General features: G+C 31.7%; 2 protein-coding genes across 56 annotated transcripts; both read left to right on the top strand.

Annotated features, from left to right (window-relative positions):
- Nucleotides 1-1,710: 1,710 nt before the first annotated feature.
- Nucleotides 1,711-4,582, top strand: LOC104746784 (protein WVD2-like 3). 6 transcript variants are annotated; one of them, XM_087488543.1, is made up of 7 exons: nt 1,711-2,024; nt 2,905-3,353; nt 3,450-3,523; nt 3,611-3,704; nt 3,815-3,886; nt 3,994-4,104; nt 4,234-4,582. In XM_087488543.1, the coding sequence occupies exons 1-7, from the start codon at nt 2,021-2,023 to the stop codon at nt 4,405-4,407; spliced, it is 978 nt and encodes a 325-aa protein (XP_087344669.1). In that variant the 5' UTR covers nt 1,711-2,020; the 3' UTR covers nt 4,408-4,582. The 6 variants fall into 6 exon arrangements, with proteins under 6 accessions (XP_087344669.1, XP_010466608.2, XP_019092019.1 ...); XM_010468306.3 differs by having other exon boundaries at nt 1,797-2,024; nt 3,994-4,116; XM_019236474.2 differs by having other exon boundaries at nt 1,801-2,024; nt 4,187-4,582.
- Nucleotides 4,583-6,349: 1,767 nt separating this feature from the next.
- On the top strand, nt 6,350-9,320 carry LOC104746783 (uncharacterized). Of its 50 annotated transcripts, none has more exons than XR_015581277.1 (10): nt 6,406-6,699; nt 6,907-6,961; nt 7,183-7,268; nt 7,358-7,529; nt 7,646-7,771; nt 7,929-8,182; nt 8,371-8,512; nt 8,657-8,731; nt 8,821-8,904; nt 9,085-9,320. XR_015581277.1 is itself a non-coding variant. In XM_087486665.1 (10 exons), the coding sequence occupies exons 8-10, from the start codon at nt 8,699-8,701 to the stop codon at nt 9,301-9,303; spliced, it is 336 nt and encodes a 111-aa protein (XP_087342791.1). In that variant the 5' UTR covers nt 6,433-6,774; nt 6,872-6,961; nt 7,183-7,268; nt 7,358-7,529; nt 7,646-7,771; nt 7,929-8,182; nt 8,371-8,496; nt 8,657-8,698; the 3' UTR covers nt 9,304-9,320. The 50 variants fall into 50 exon arrangements, 18 of the variants coding, with proteins under 18 accessions (XP_087342788.1, XP_087342787.1, XP_087342789.1 ...); XR_015581280.1 differs by having other exon boundaries at nt 6,420-6,699; nt 7,643-7,771; nt 8,371-8,496; nt 9,091-9,320; XR_015581267.1 differs by having other exon boundaries at nt 6,433-6,774; nt 6,872-6,961; nt 8,371-8,496; nt 9,091-9,320.
- The last annotated feature ends 3,044 nt before the right edge of the window (nt 9,321-12,364 follow it).

Raw genomic sequence — 12,364 nt, 5'->3', positions numbered from 1 at the left:
ATAGACATGACTAGTGCTTTTTTTTTTTGACAAAAAACATGACTGCTAATATCAACACTATGTTAGTATTTTTCATTTGTCCTCGGAATCTGTTTGTAATGGACTAATTGTGGTCATATTTTAACATCAAAACATACACCGAATCCGTAAGACGAATTATTTTGTAAAATCACCTAAGCTACAACTGCGACGTCTATATACATCTCCCAAAAATATAAAATATCATATAATTATGAAATTATTTATTGTTTTTCTGTAACCATCTTTAGAGAATTATTATTATTATTATTATTATTATTATTATTATTATTATTATTATTATTATGGTTTAGCTTACAGACAAATGGGACCGACCCACTTATTTGTTGGATAATCTTTCTTTTACTCCACTCAGCGCATAACCTCTATCACACACAGCTCAATCATCCCACGTCTTCTTTTTCAAGTTCCCTATCTCACCCTTAAACCTATCATCACTGATTCGATTTTGACCCTTACTTGTAACAAGGGCATGTCAGGGATACAAACAATAATGAGATGCTTATCTTAAAATTTAAATATTAAACAAGGGTGGTGCAATGTGTTTTTCAACAAGAGTTTAGGTGTGGGATAATCTAAATCAATGAGCAATTAATAAGATTGGATGCAATGCCAATAAGGATGTTATGTCTTTTCTATAATCACTTTACCTTATTTTTGTTTAATTTATGGATTCCTTGCCAAGTCCACAAAATCACGTTTTTTATATAATATCATTTGTGTTAAAATGTGTTTTTTACTTTAATGGTTAAATAAATGATGCTTCCGTTGAACCATGTTATAATTATGTGCTTTGGTATGACTGAAGATAGTAGTAGATACAATTTTAATATTTTAAAACTTGCTAAGTAATCAACCAATGGCAGTGATGAATTTTGTATGGGTGTAAGTAAACAAAATATAACAGATGTACTTTTGACTACTTGCACAAAAATACTATAGTTTGTAGCCAAAATTATAAATTGGACTTTGGAAATAATGGTCTGATATCTTGTCTCTTTGTGCGGTCATAATGATTGTCTGATTATATTCAATTGTAGTTCACAATTCACAGATATATAAAAGGAAATTTGCATAATTGCCGGAAAAAACTTGTCCCACACTAGCTGAAAGCTATTATAATATTAGGAACCAAATCTTTGTAGTTTAGTGATTTTGTTATTGCTAATGTTGGTGAAGACTCGAAAAGATTATGAATCGATTTTACATGAACACATGTTTAACCTCTCAAGCTCAAATGAGTTTACGTGGTCTAGTGACTTTATTTTCATCTTACACTACAAACTTTGGTCACAAGTCTTTGATAAGGTTAACCGGATTGAATGTAATTTATTATGAATTGAACTCAAAGATTCTAGAATTTGTAATTGATTAAAAACTAACTTATCATAATCTTAGTGGTTAAAAATTTTACAATGAATTCGAGGAGCTCAAAAGAAAACATACGATTTAAATCATTGTTTGTAACGCTTTCAATAGTAAAAACAATCATCTTTATTTACATACTTTGACGTTTGTCAATTCCCCAATACTAAAAGTAGGTAAAAATGAACTGAAACGTTATTATTGGAGTTTGCTAATGAAAATAGTGCAACAATCATTGAAAAGATGCTAGACATGAACAAGTATGCTATTTCTTGTTTTTATTAACCAATCGAACATATAATTGATGTAAATAAATAAACAAAAGTAGCAAGTCTATAAAAATTTAAAGCCAAAAGAAAGTATATAAAAGTTAATCTCGAGTAAACCTAAATACCTAATTGACAAAATATTAATTAGCGTGGAACACTAATAAGAAACGGTGTCTAGTAACGGCGTTAGCACCGACGAGGAAGGAGATGGTATAAAACACACACGCCAACATAAATGGTAATAGTATCATCATTCTCATCACAACACAACACGCGGAAGAGAGAGAGAACAAGGAAACAAAAAAACAGGGAAGCGGTTACAATTTCTCTCGTCTATCACAAGAACAATGGGTAAGCAAATTTTAATCCCTACTTCGATATCATCTATGTTTGATCGTTTCTTGTTGCAGCTTCGAAATTTGGTTTGTGATTATAGAGTTTTCTTGATTGCGATTGATGACCATAGTAGTTCCTAATTCGTAGAGTAGTTGAGAATTTTTGAGCTGCATGTTCATTTTTGTTTGAATGCAAGAAGTATCGGTTGTTAAACAACTGAAATTTTGAGTTTCTTATTTGTTAAAATTTGTTTATCAAGTTCTTTGTTTTGCTTGATTAAAAATTTAGTTTTGTCATTACGAAAATATTAACTTAGAAAAGTCTAAAAGTTTTATGTTGGCCCAAAACCATGATGATTTATGCGTTTAACAAAGTGTCTTTTCTTTGTTGATTCTTGACTATGCAAAAAAAAAGATTTTTTATTTTGGGTTTGTCTAATGCAAAAAGATTTGGCCGTGTGTACAGTTTAATTTATCTTTTTAGAGAAATTGATACTTGATTATTGTTCTTATTATTATATAGGTACGTTTGATATGCTTAGAATACTATATTACTTTCCTTTAAACAACAAGCTGTATTCTTCTTTGATGTCCCTACATTTGGTTAGCGCCTAATGCTTTTAGGAGAATAATTTATATGGTTAGTTGAATTCTTGGTCATCGTTTGTAACTAAGTATACTTTAGTTATTATACTAATAAGGAACCTGAGTTGTATTGTCTGTGATTTATATAAGGAGGCATAGTATAGTATCGTTTGTTGTGATAGACCAAATATACCATAATATTGAATTGTGTCGTAAACGCGCTTGCGAAGTAAGTTTGTGTTGGTTTCACATAGGTTTTGTGTAATATGATTATCTTTCTTTACTTATATAGTTGACTTGTGTTGTGGCAGATATCTGTATGGACAAGGAACCAGATGGTGTGGTGGTCTATGCGAATGGTGATTCTTGTAATCCAAACCAAGAAAATGTTTCTGAGCCTCTCTTAGATTCAGTATCACGCGATGATACTAATGCACATACAGAGCTTCGATATACAGAAGAGAACATCGAAGCGAACGAGTATGATGTTAAAGAGTGTACTAGTGAGATCCCCGTTGGTAAGCCAACAGGAGATGATTTTGAGTCCAAGGATGTCACTAAGTCACTTTTACCTGCTAAGCATGCTTCAAAGTCAGTTCGAGGGAGTAACAAAACTAGGAACACCGTTCCTCAGCCGTTTTCTTTAGAGACTGAGAAGCGTGCTTCATCTACACGTTCGTTTACGAGTGAATCTCTTGAATCAGCTGGGTTAAAAAAGTTTCCGGATGGGCATAGTAAAGTAAAAAATCAGGCCACAAAGGTTAGAGTTTATGCTATAATAACATATTTTACTCTCTTAAATGTATTTGATTTTTCTAAGCGTACGTAAGGCCTAAGTATCTATTTACGACTGTAGGTAACTAGGAAACCATTGCAGCCAAAAAACAAGAAGCTTTCAGATGAGGAAGATTCTTGCTCTGTTGCTTCATAGTATGTTTCTTTCTTTTTAACTTACATTTTTCTACTCATTTCTCTCCAGAATATGTGATAATATCAAGTCTTGACTTCTGTTGACAGCGCTACGTCGGGTGCAAAGTCTGCTAAATCAAGAGCTGTTGTCACCGCAGCTCCTTCGTTTCGATCCACTGAGCGGGCAGAGAAGCGGAAGGAGGTGACATTTATTTTTCTTTATTAATTAGTTACTTCTATACCCTTTCCTCCACTCTTAGGAGCTTTTTGATACATTGTGTATTGACTTTTAATTGGTTTTATGTTCTTAAGTTCTATACAAAACTGGAGGAGAAACACCAAGCCATGGAGGCCGAGAAAACGCAAAGTGAAGCAAGGAACAAGGTAAATACATTTATGCTAGAGCTTTACAAATTCCTTTATCACATATGTTGAATGTTTCTCACATATCCTCTTCCTCTCTTTGTATGCTTGGAACTCGAAATCTGAAGGAAGAAACCGAAGCAGCCTTAAGGAAGTTAAGAAAAAGTTTGAGGTTCAAAGCAAACCCAATGCCAAACTTTTATCACGAAGGGCCTCCTCCAAAGGTTGAACTTAAGAAGGTAACACACAAGGTTGTCTACAATTTCACTACAACATTCACATAAAGAGAAATTACCCCTAAACTTTAAAAACCATTTCTAGTGTAAATCTTGCATTATGTTTATACCTAAAACGGTGTACATACACAGCCTCCTCCAACTCGAGCAAAGTCGCCAAAACTAGGACGGAGGAACACAAAAGAAGGGAACAGAGCAAAAGGAGCATCAAGGCGGCATGAAACTCTAAAGACTCTAGCGATCTCTAAAGAAGACCATGATGATGAGACCTCACATTTGGAATCGGAGACCGCTTTTGCTTGCTAAAGAGTCTTTTTTGGTCACAACGAACATGAGAGTTATGTTTCCGTTGTGAGAATGTGTGGGATGCTTGTGTTTTTTAACTTATGATTTGAAGTGTAAATGTGTGTAATTTAAAAGTTGTTTATGCCGTGTTTATGAATGTGTGTACACTTAGAAATAAGAATCTTACTGTTGTGCTTTTGCTTGTTTTTTAAGTTATAACGAATCTTTTGTTCATAATAATTTTTAGACTCGACGAAGCCTATATATTACCTAGCATGGGTCGTTAACTCGTTACTCGTGATGACAAGACCATAATAAATCAAGAGTCTTGCATAAACTTTTAAGGGCCATAGGCGATTGAAAAAATAATTGTGGCTCTTTTCACTATCTATTTTTTTTTTTTACCACAGTTAAGAAATAAACAGAACTAATCATGATGAAAATACTCAAATACAATGTACTTAAACCTTTCTTTGACAGGAAAAGAAAAATGTCCAAACCTTTAGAATAAATGTTGGGACCCTCACTTTGTGAATAGAATAATATATGGGGTCGAAGACCATTGCCTTTATTTATACAAAGATTTTGTCACGGCTCTAATCATAATAATAACGTTATACTATTATTTTCAAAGAAAGTAGGTTGTTTGATCAAAGCTGTCATTATTGGTGAGAAGTTGGTGGATCAAATGAACTGGTTATTCCTTAATCATTTCATTAGTTGTTTGATTATGTTATCAATATGTTGCAAGTTGCAACTTGCTCCATCTTTCCAAAAGTATATTCAATCTTTAAAAACGCAAAAAAAATGAAAAGATTTTTAGTTGTTGTCGGTTCGTATTGCCAAAAAAAAAAAATGTTATCGTCTTTTCCACTCACAATCTTGATTTCGTAGGACTAATATTCATTGGGCCTAAATGGGCCGTAGAATAATATGTGGCGCAACGATAGTGGCTTCACTTCAGGTTCTCTGAGTTCTGACAGATCTCTCAGAAGAATCTTATCCAATTTCCCAATACAGATAGCAATCTTGTATGTACCACATTATCACAGTCACTATCCAAAACTACACGTGTTTCTTGAGTTCGCATCGACTCTAACGCTTCCTTCTCCAGCACATGCAGAGCTGCACGTGAACGTCACATTCTCATTTGTTTCTACACTAATAGTCTACCTCGATGGATTATGGAATTAACTACTACATGAAGAAAAATAAGCTGTGATTAGAATAGTCGTAATGGATTATGGAATTAATTAACTACTACATGAAAGCAAAGTGGAACAGATCTAGTTATTATGTTTGAAAAAGTGGGAGTCATACGTTTAAATCCAGACTTTTTAATGATTTATTTACTTTGTACTCCCTCCGTTTCTTAATATAGGATGTTTTAGAAAAGTTTTTTGTTTCATGATATAGGATGTTTTCAAGTTTCTATGTAACTTTAAAAGTAGTTTAATACTTTATATTATGCAGTCTTGTTTATGATTGGTTGAATTTTTTTAAAATAGTCATTTCTTAATCTGCGTGCTTTACTCAAAACATCTTATATTTTGAAATGGAGGGGGTATTTTATATTTGTTAGAAACGGAAATATTATGGTTATGGTAGATAATTTGTTTGGTTTGTCTGAGTTTGATGTCCTACCTTATCTTCACCCATGGATTTTTTTTTTTTTAACTTTTTACATCCTATTTTTGCCTTGATTACTAAATAATGTTTTATGTTGCTAAAATTTATAAACCAATGAAACCTCCAAAACATATTATAGATGTTGACGACAAAAAAAAATAAACACATTAATTTTGTTTATATAAAATAACAATATCCAACATAAACTTAATATATTATGAATAGTTTGATATAGTTTTGATGTTAGCCTGAATTCAAGTTTTGTGAAATAATCCTTAGACCATCTTTACCAGTGATTTCTCTTACCATTACTCTTGTATTTGGGGCCCAAAACATAATAAAAAAAATTCATTTTTTGGTCCATTAACAGGAGAATCAATTCTCCCGGAAGGAATTGAAGAACACATTAAGCAACGCTACGTGGCGCGTTTTGGTACATTGATACATTTAAAAAAAAAAAAATTTGTTTTTTTTTTTCTATTTTCTTCCTTCTTTCTTTCCCAGTCTTCTCTCTTTTCTCTAAGGCAAATCGACTGAAAACCAGAAAAATCAATCGATTCTTCTCTGTTTCGCGACCCTCCCTGCCGTTATCGTCATCTGGATAATTATCTCCACCGGCGCGACTTTGGGCTGGAGAGATGGTCACTGGCCTGGAGAAATCACCAGACCTCTCTTCCTCCTTTGGTATGTTTCTTCTTCTTCGTTTTTTCTTTCAATTCTATCGGTGAATACTCAATTACGGGAAACATTTGGCTCTCGGTAAGCTTTTTAGACCATATCCTCCTAATTTTAAATGATAGAAAGGTTGAACGGTTACCTGTTACAATCAGTTTTTGATTTTTTTTTTTGTATGTAGATGATTGGAATCGATGATTGGTTTGGAACTTGCAGTTGCAGGTTAAAATTGCAGGGAATGTTTAGAGGGATGTAGTAGAATCACTCAAAGGTAAATTCTCAATCTGTTAGCTCACAAAATTATATTATTACAGAAATATAAAAACTTTGCAGAATGGTCGAAGGATTGCAGATGTTTGTTTTGAAGAAATGGTTTATGTGATTAACTCCAAAGCTTTTTTATGAACTGTGAGCCCCAATTTCAATTTCAGTTAATGTTTCATGTTGTCTTCAGCAAAATGTATGTATGTGGGTTTTATATTTTTTTTGCAGCAAATTTATTAGTTTGGATCCTATATAAGTAGTTTCTGCAGCAAATGTATTAGTTTGGATCCTTGTCATGGAGATAATCATGAAAGGTTAAGATTTTCTCCGCTCATATTTGTGTTTGTGAGAATGACTTTAGAAAAAGACATATAAACGAAATCTCTTTCTCTATGTATTGCAGTAATGACGATGATGAAGCTTGAGGGAAGTTATTATTCTCAAGAAGAAGAATAAGAATCATATTTGTGTTTGCGGTGTTGTTCATCAACTGGAGAGTGGTGTTCTGCAAGGTTTTATAGCAGTGAAGAGTGGTGTTCATGAAGTGGACACATTGGATTGTCTAATTTGAAAAGGTATGGTCCTCTACTTTCATATGTTGTTGTTAGGTTTTGTCTGAGTTTCGACTCTGTTATTGTTTCATAAATGTTTCAGTTGATTGTTTCGATTCTGTTCGGTTTTGTCATAGTAGATCCGAGGTTAGAAGGAAAGTACATGATCAAGCCAGTGCAGAAACTAGCGGTTGTAGCCAACCTTTGCCTTGCTAGGAACCGAAAGGCGCGTCCAAAGATGACCAAAGATGAGTGAATATTAAAAGGTTTGTTTTTTTTGTTTGTTTATGATTGCAGAATTCGCAAGAGAACATGGGGGACTATCTGTAGATGTTATTAAAAAAGCGTTTAAAGAAACTGAAGAGGACTTTTGTCATATGGTTAAATGATCTCTCTCAATGAAACCTCAAATGGCTACTGTAGGATCTTGTTGTCTTGTTGGTGCCATCTCTAATGATACTCTGTATGTTGCTAATCTTGGGGACTCTAGAGCTGTTCTTGGGAGTGTTGTTCCAGGAGATGTTAATGATAAAAAAAGTGCGGTAGCAGAAAGGTTATCTACTGATCATAATGTTGCTGTTGAAGAAGTTAGAAAGGAAGTTAAGGCACTTAACCCTGATGATTCACAAATCGTTATACACACTCGCGGAGTTTGGAGGATTAAAGGCATTATTCAGGTATAGTTATATATAGTTCTGGTTGGCTTGCTTGCTTGCGTGATTTCATTTACATACCATTTCTGATGAAGTTGTTTTATGATTGTGTTTTCATATATAAAAGTTGTAATCTGATGGTGTTTTTTTTTCTTCTCTTTTCATTAATATAAATGGGGGCTTACGCTAATGGTGCATCCTGCATCTTTCAGAGCTAGTAAGCAGAACAGCTATGGATGTCACGAGCTTTGCTCCTCCATGGGTCATCTTAAGACACGCTTTCCGGTCAGTAGCAGCTTCTTGTGAACCAATGATCCAGATATAGTTGCAACTTTAAGGTACAAGTTTTGAATGGTAATTTTCTCTTCTTGAGTTTTGTTCTTGTCTACATTTGAGTGTGTTTGTCAATTTATATGTGTTGTGGTCTCTTTTGTGAAGGGGATGTATTTTCCAATGCCACTTGATTGAGTTTCTTTGTTTGGCTGGTTACTTTGCTAGGTCTTATATTGTTCATGTTGTTGGGTTAGAAAGATTGCAGAGATGAGATTGACGACAGACAGATGGGTTTTCGAGGTTTTATTTTTTCTTTCATCTCACAGTAAGTGATCTTTTCGGTGTGATATACATTGTTGAAAAAACATAATTGGGCAATGTTAATGCAGGATGCTAAGACAAAGAATGTGGAACATGTCTTGATCTTGACTGGGGATCATCTCTATCGGATGGATTACATGAACTTTGTGCAGGTTAGACTTATTCTTCTTATTTGAATGAATATGTTGTTGTTTGACTTTGGTTTTGCGGACAAGAAGTCAGTGTCAGTTTTGCGGACAAGAAGTCAGTTTCGTGTTGAGGACTTTGGTTTTGCGGACAAGAAGTGACTTTGGCATTGTTGTTTGAATGAATATGTTGTTGTTTGACTTCAGTTTCAGTTTCAGTTTTTGTTGCATGAGCTTTTGCGGACAAAAAGTAGACAAATATATTATGAGTTTAGCGGACAAGGAGACAAAGATATAATGGCAAGGCTCTATTTAGCATTTGGTTCAGACTCTGTTTTCTACCAAAAATCCCAGTTTTTCTTGCTTAAAGTGCAAGCTTTTTCTTCTTCCTCTTTTGTAAATCAAGTTTTTAAAAATTCAAATTAAGAACTTTGAATTAAAAACTTTATCATTGATAATTACTAAACACAAATTACAAAATTATTATTTAAAAAACTGAACAATCTTCTTTGGGTTCTCTAGTAAGGGAAGAATTTTGCAAAAATACTTTGCTTTACTTAAATTAATATTAATTATATGATTAATTAATATGGATTTAATATGAGAGTAACTTAAGAGAGGTACTCCACTAACGATGCTCTTAGCTTCTAAAGAAAATATATCTTTCAATATTCGATTAAATTTTTTTGTTTCATTCGGTGTGAAAAGTCTGACGAAACTTGCGGTGATGAGAAGATTTATGTATAGAAATATTCATTAGAGAGAAAGAAGTAAACATCTATCTAATTGTAGATGTATATAGACCATAGAGTTAATATAGAACAGCCTTAATAGAAATGTAAGATGAAAATAATGGTTTTGTATGAATTCGTATCACTAGTACTACAAGAGAAAAAAAAATAGTTTATTTATCCTTTCAGACGTTTGGATATAGAAATGTAAGAGGAAAATAATGCCTATGTAGGAACTCATACTACTACATGAGAAAAAAATAGTTTCTTTATCCTTTCAGACGTTGGAAATATACATGAGAATCGTTGTTATGCGGTAACAATGTAAAATTTTACATATATCAAACTAAGCGTTGTATTTTTGACTGTGCTCATATCTTAATATTTTTTTAAAAAAATCTCATTTTTGTCACCAAAAAGTAAAGGACATAACAATATTATTTCCGAAATACATATTTAAGAAAGTCAGAGAAGAGTGGAGGTTCCTCGTTAATATGACATTTGCAATTTTGATCCATGATCAATTCTAACTGCAAGGATGATAGTGATGGCCAACATACGGCTAAAAAGGAAGAACATATTTTCGATGACAACAATTTAATAAAGGACACTATAAAAAGAATGTTGTTGCAAATCCATTTATGTCTTCTTGTCTTTCCAAAAGATTAGTAATGAACAAAAATCACCTGAGCATACTTACTTATCATTCTCTCACACAAACGAAACCTCATTTTTCGGACGGGCTTTACTTTTGTAAGTTACATTTAGGAATTAGGATAATCCCTTTCAAAACTAACATAAGCGATAATTACAGATAAATGCGACCGTTTATATATAAATAGGAAAACATTCTTAAAATAATGATGATGAATTGTCGCCACAGAGTTCAAAACACATTTTACCAAATAATTTTCATAAGTCAATACTTAATAATAATTACATCTACGCCATTATAGATTTTATTTGAAATTCATAAAAGAAATTAAAACTATTTGTTATTTTCCAAATTTAATAAAGTGCACCTCTTTTGTTAACATCTAATTTTGTAATATAAAATATAATGTCTAATTAAATTAGTAATAAGAGTAATACTCATATATTTACATTTAAAATACCGAATATGCCGCTTTGGAATTTTTCTAAGTATAGAAAATATTAAGAAACTGAATAACTAGATCAAAATAGTTAAATAGACTAATGAAAAATATAAAATCATTAAGTTATATTATCTTCCGAAAATTAGTATCAAATCCGATTACTACTAACCGATAATGAAATCAAATAATTAAATTATCGAGTAATATAATGTATGTTTTTATGGTTCCATAAGAAATATGCAAAATTGTTATGGTTAATCGGTAAAACATTAATTATATAAACTTGATTTTTAAAACACACAAAAAAATATTACCATAAATGGTAACGTTTTATCAATTTAGGATTTGAGCATTAGAAATAAAATAAAATTTGAAAGCAATGTAAGATATATATACTCTATAAAATAAAATGGGCATTCTCAAAAATGCTCCTTTTTCCATACCCCTTTTTAAAAATACCCCTTCATGTTGACCATTTTTAAAACTACCTCTCTTTATATACAAAATGACCAAATTACCCTTTTTAAGTGACAGCAAGAATGTACAGTCATCAAAATCGAAAATATTTTTCCGCCAAAAAAATTTCCCGCTAAATGTTTTTTTCCCGCCAAAATCGAAAATTTTTCCCGAAAAATTATTTTTTCCCGCCAAAAAAAAAAAATTTCCCGCCAAAATCGAAAATTTTTCCCGCCAAAAATATTGAAATTTATACCTTTTAAAAACATTGTAAACGCTTTTAAAAAACTTTTAAAAGCGTTTACAAGGTTTTTAAAAAGTTTTTAAACACATTGTAAACGCTTTTAAAAACCTTGTAAATGCTTTTAAAAAGCTTGTAAATGCTTTTAAAAGGTTTTTAAACACCTTATAAACACTTTTTAAAAGCATTTACAAGGTTTTTAAAAATCTTTTAAAAATCTTATAAAAACTTTTACAAGGTTTTTAAAATCATTGTAAAAGCGTTTACAAGGTGTTTAAAAACTTTTTAAAAATCTTTTTAAAAACCATTTGAAAACCTTTTAAAAACCTTTTAAAAACCTTTTAAAACCTTTTAAAAACCTTTTAAAAATCTTGTAAAAGCGTTTACAAGTTGTTTAAAAAACCTTTTAAAACTCTTTAAAAAATCTTGTAAAAGCCTTTACAAGGTGTTTATAAGGTAGAAGCCTTATAAAACCTTTTAAAAACCTTGTAAATTTTTTTTGGCGGGAAAATTTTTTTGTCGAAATTTTTTAACAAAATTTTTTTGACAAAAAAAATTTTGGCGGAAAATTTTTTTCGAAAAACTTTTGGCGGAAAAATATGTCGGAAATTTTTTGGCGGGAAAATTTTGTTTTTCTTTTTATTGAATAAAATAATTTTCATCTAAGGGTAAAATGGTCATTAAAAAATAAAAGAGGGCAAAAATAAAAATAGCCAAAAAAGAGGGTATTTTTGAAAAGGGGTATATCAAAAGGGGCATTTTTAACAAATTCTCAAAATAAAATTTAAAACTTTTACAATAATGTTTTAATTGATTTTTCAACTCATATATCAACAATAAAAAAACTTCAAAAAATACTTAAGATTTGAGATATGGTGGAAAAGTACGAGAGAATGAGAAAATGGTTTATTGAGGGCCAAACACACGGGTAATCAAAAACATTTAAAAATTCTCTCATCCTC

Source organism: Camelina sativa, chromosome 15, assembly GCF_030686135.1.
Source record: "Camelina sativa cultivar CO46 ecotype springtype chromosome 15, ASM3068613v1".
Lineage (NCBI taxonomy): Eukaryota > Viridiplantae > Streptophyta > Magnoliopsida > Brassicales > Brassicaceae > Camelina > Camelina sativa.
Note: the sequence above shows the minus strand (reverse complement) of the source record. Positions and strands in the feature narration are given on the sequence as shown.

What these genes read in the sequence shown, in the direction of transcription:
- LOC104746783 (XM_087486664.1), top strand. Translation starts at nt 8,699, where the DNA reads ATGAGATTGACGACAGACAGATGGGTTTTCGAG. An exon ending in CAGACAGATGGGTTTTCGAG is followed by an intron (nt 8,732 to 8,820) that starts GTTTTATTTTTT and finishes ATGTTAATGCAG; the next exon opens with GATGCTAAGACAAAGAATGT. An exon ending in ATTACATGAACTTTGTGCAG is followed by an intron (nt 8,905 to 9,084) that starts GTTAGACTTATT and finishes GTTTGACTTCAG; the next exon opens with TTTCAGTTTCAGTTTTTGTT.
- LOC104746784 (XM_010468306.3), top strand. An exon ending in AAAGTGAAGCAAGGAACAAG is followed by an intron (nt 3,887 to 3,993) that starts GTAAATACATTT and finishes CGAAATCTGAAG; the next exon opens with GAAGAAACCGAAGCAGCCTT. An exon ending in TTAAGAAGGTAACACACAAG is followed by an intron (nt 4,117 to 4,233) that starts GTTGTCTACAAT and finishes GTACATACACAG; the next exon opens with CCTCCTCCAACTCGAGCAAA.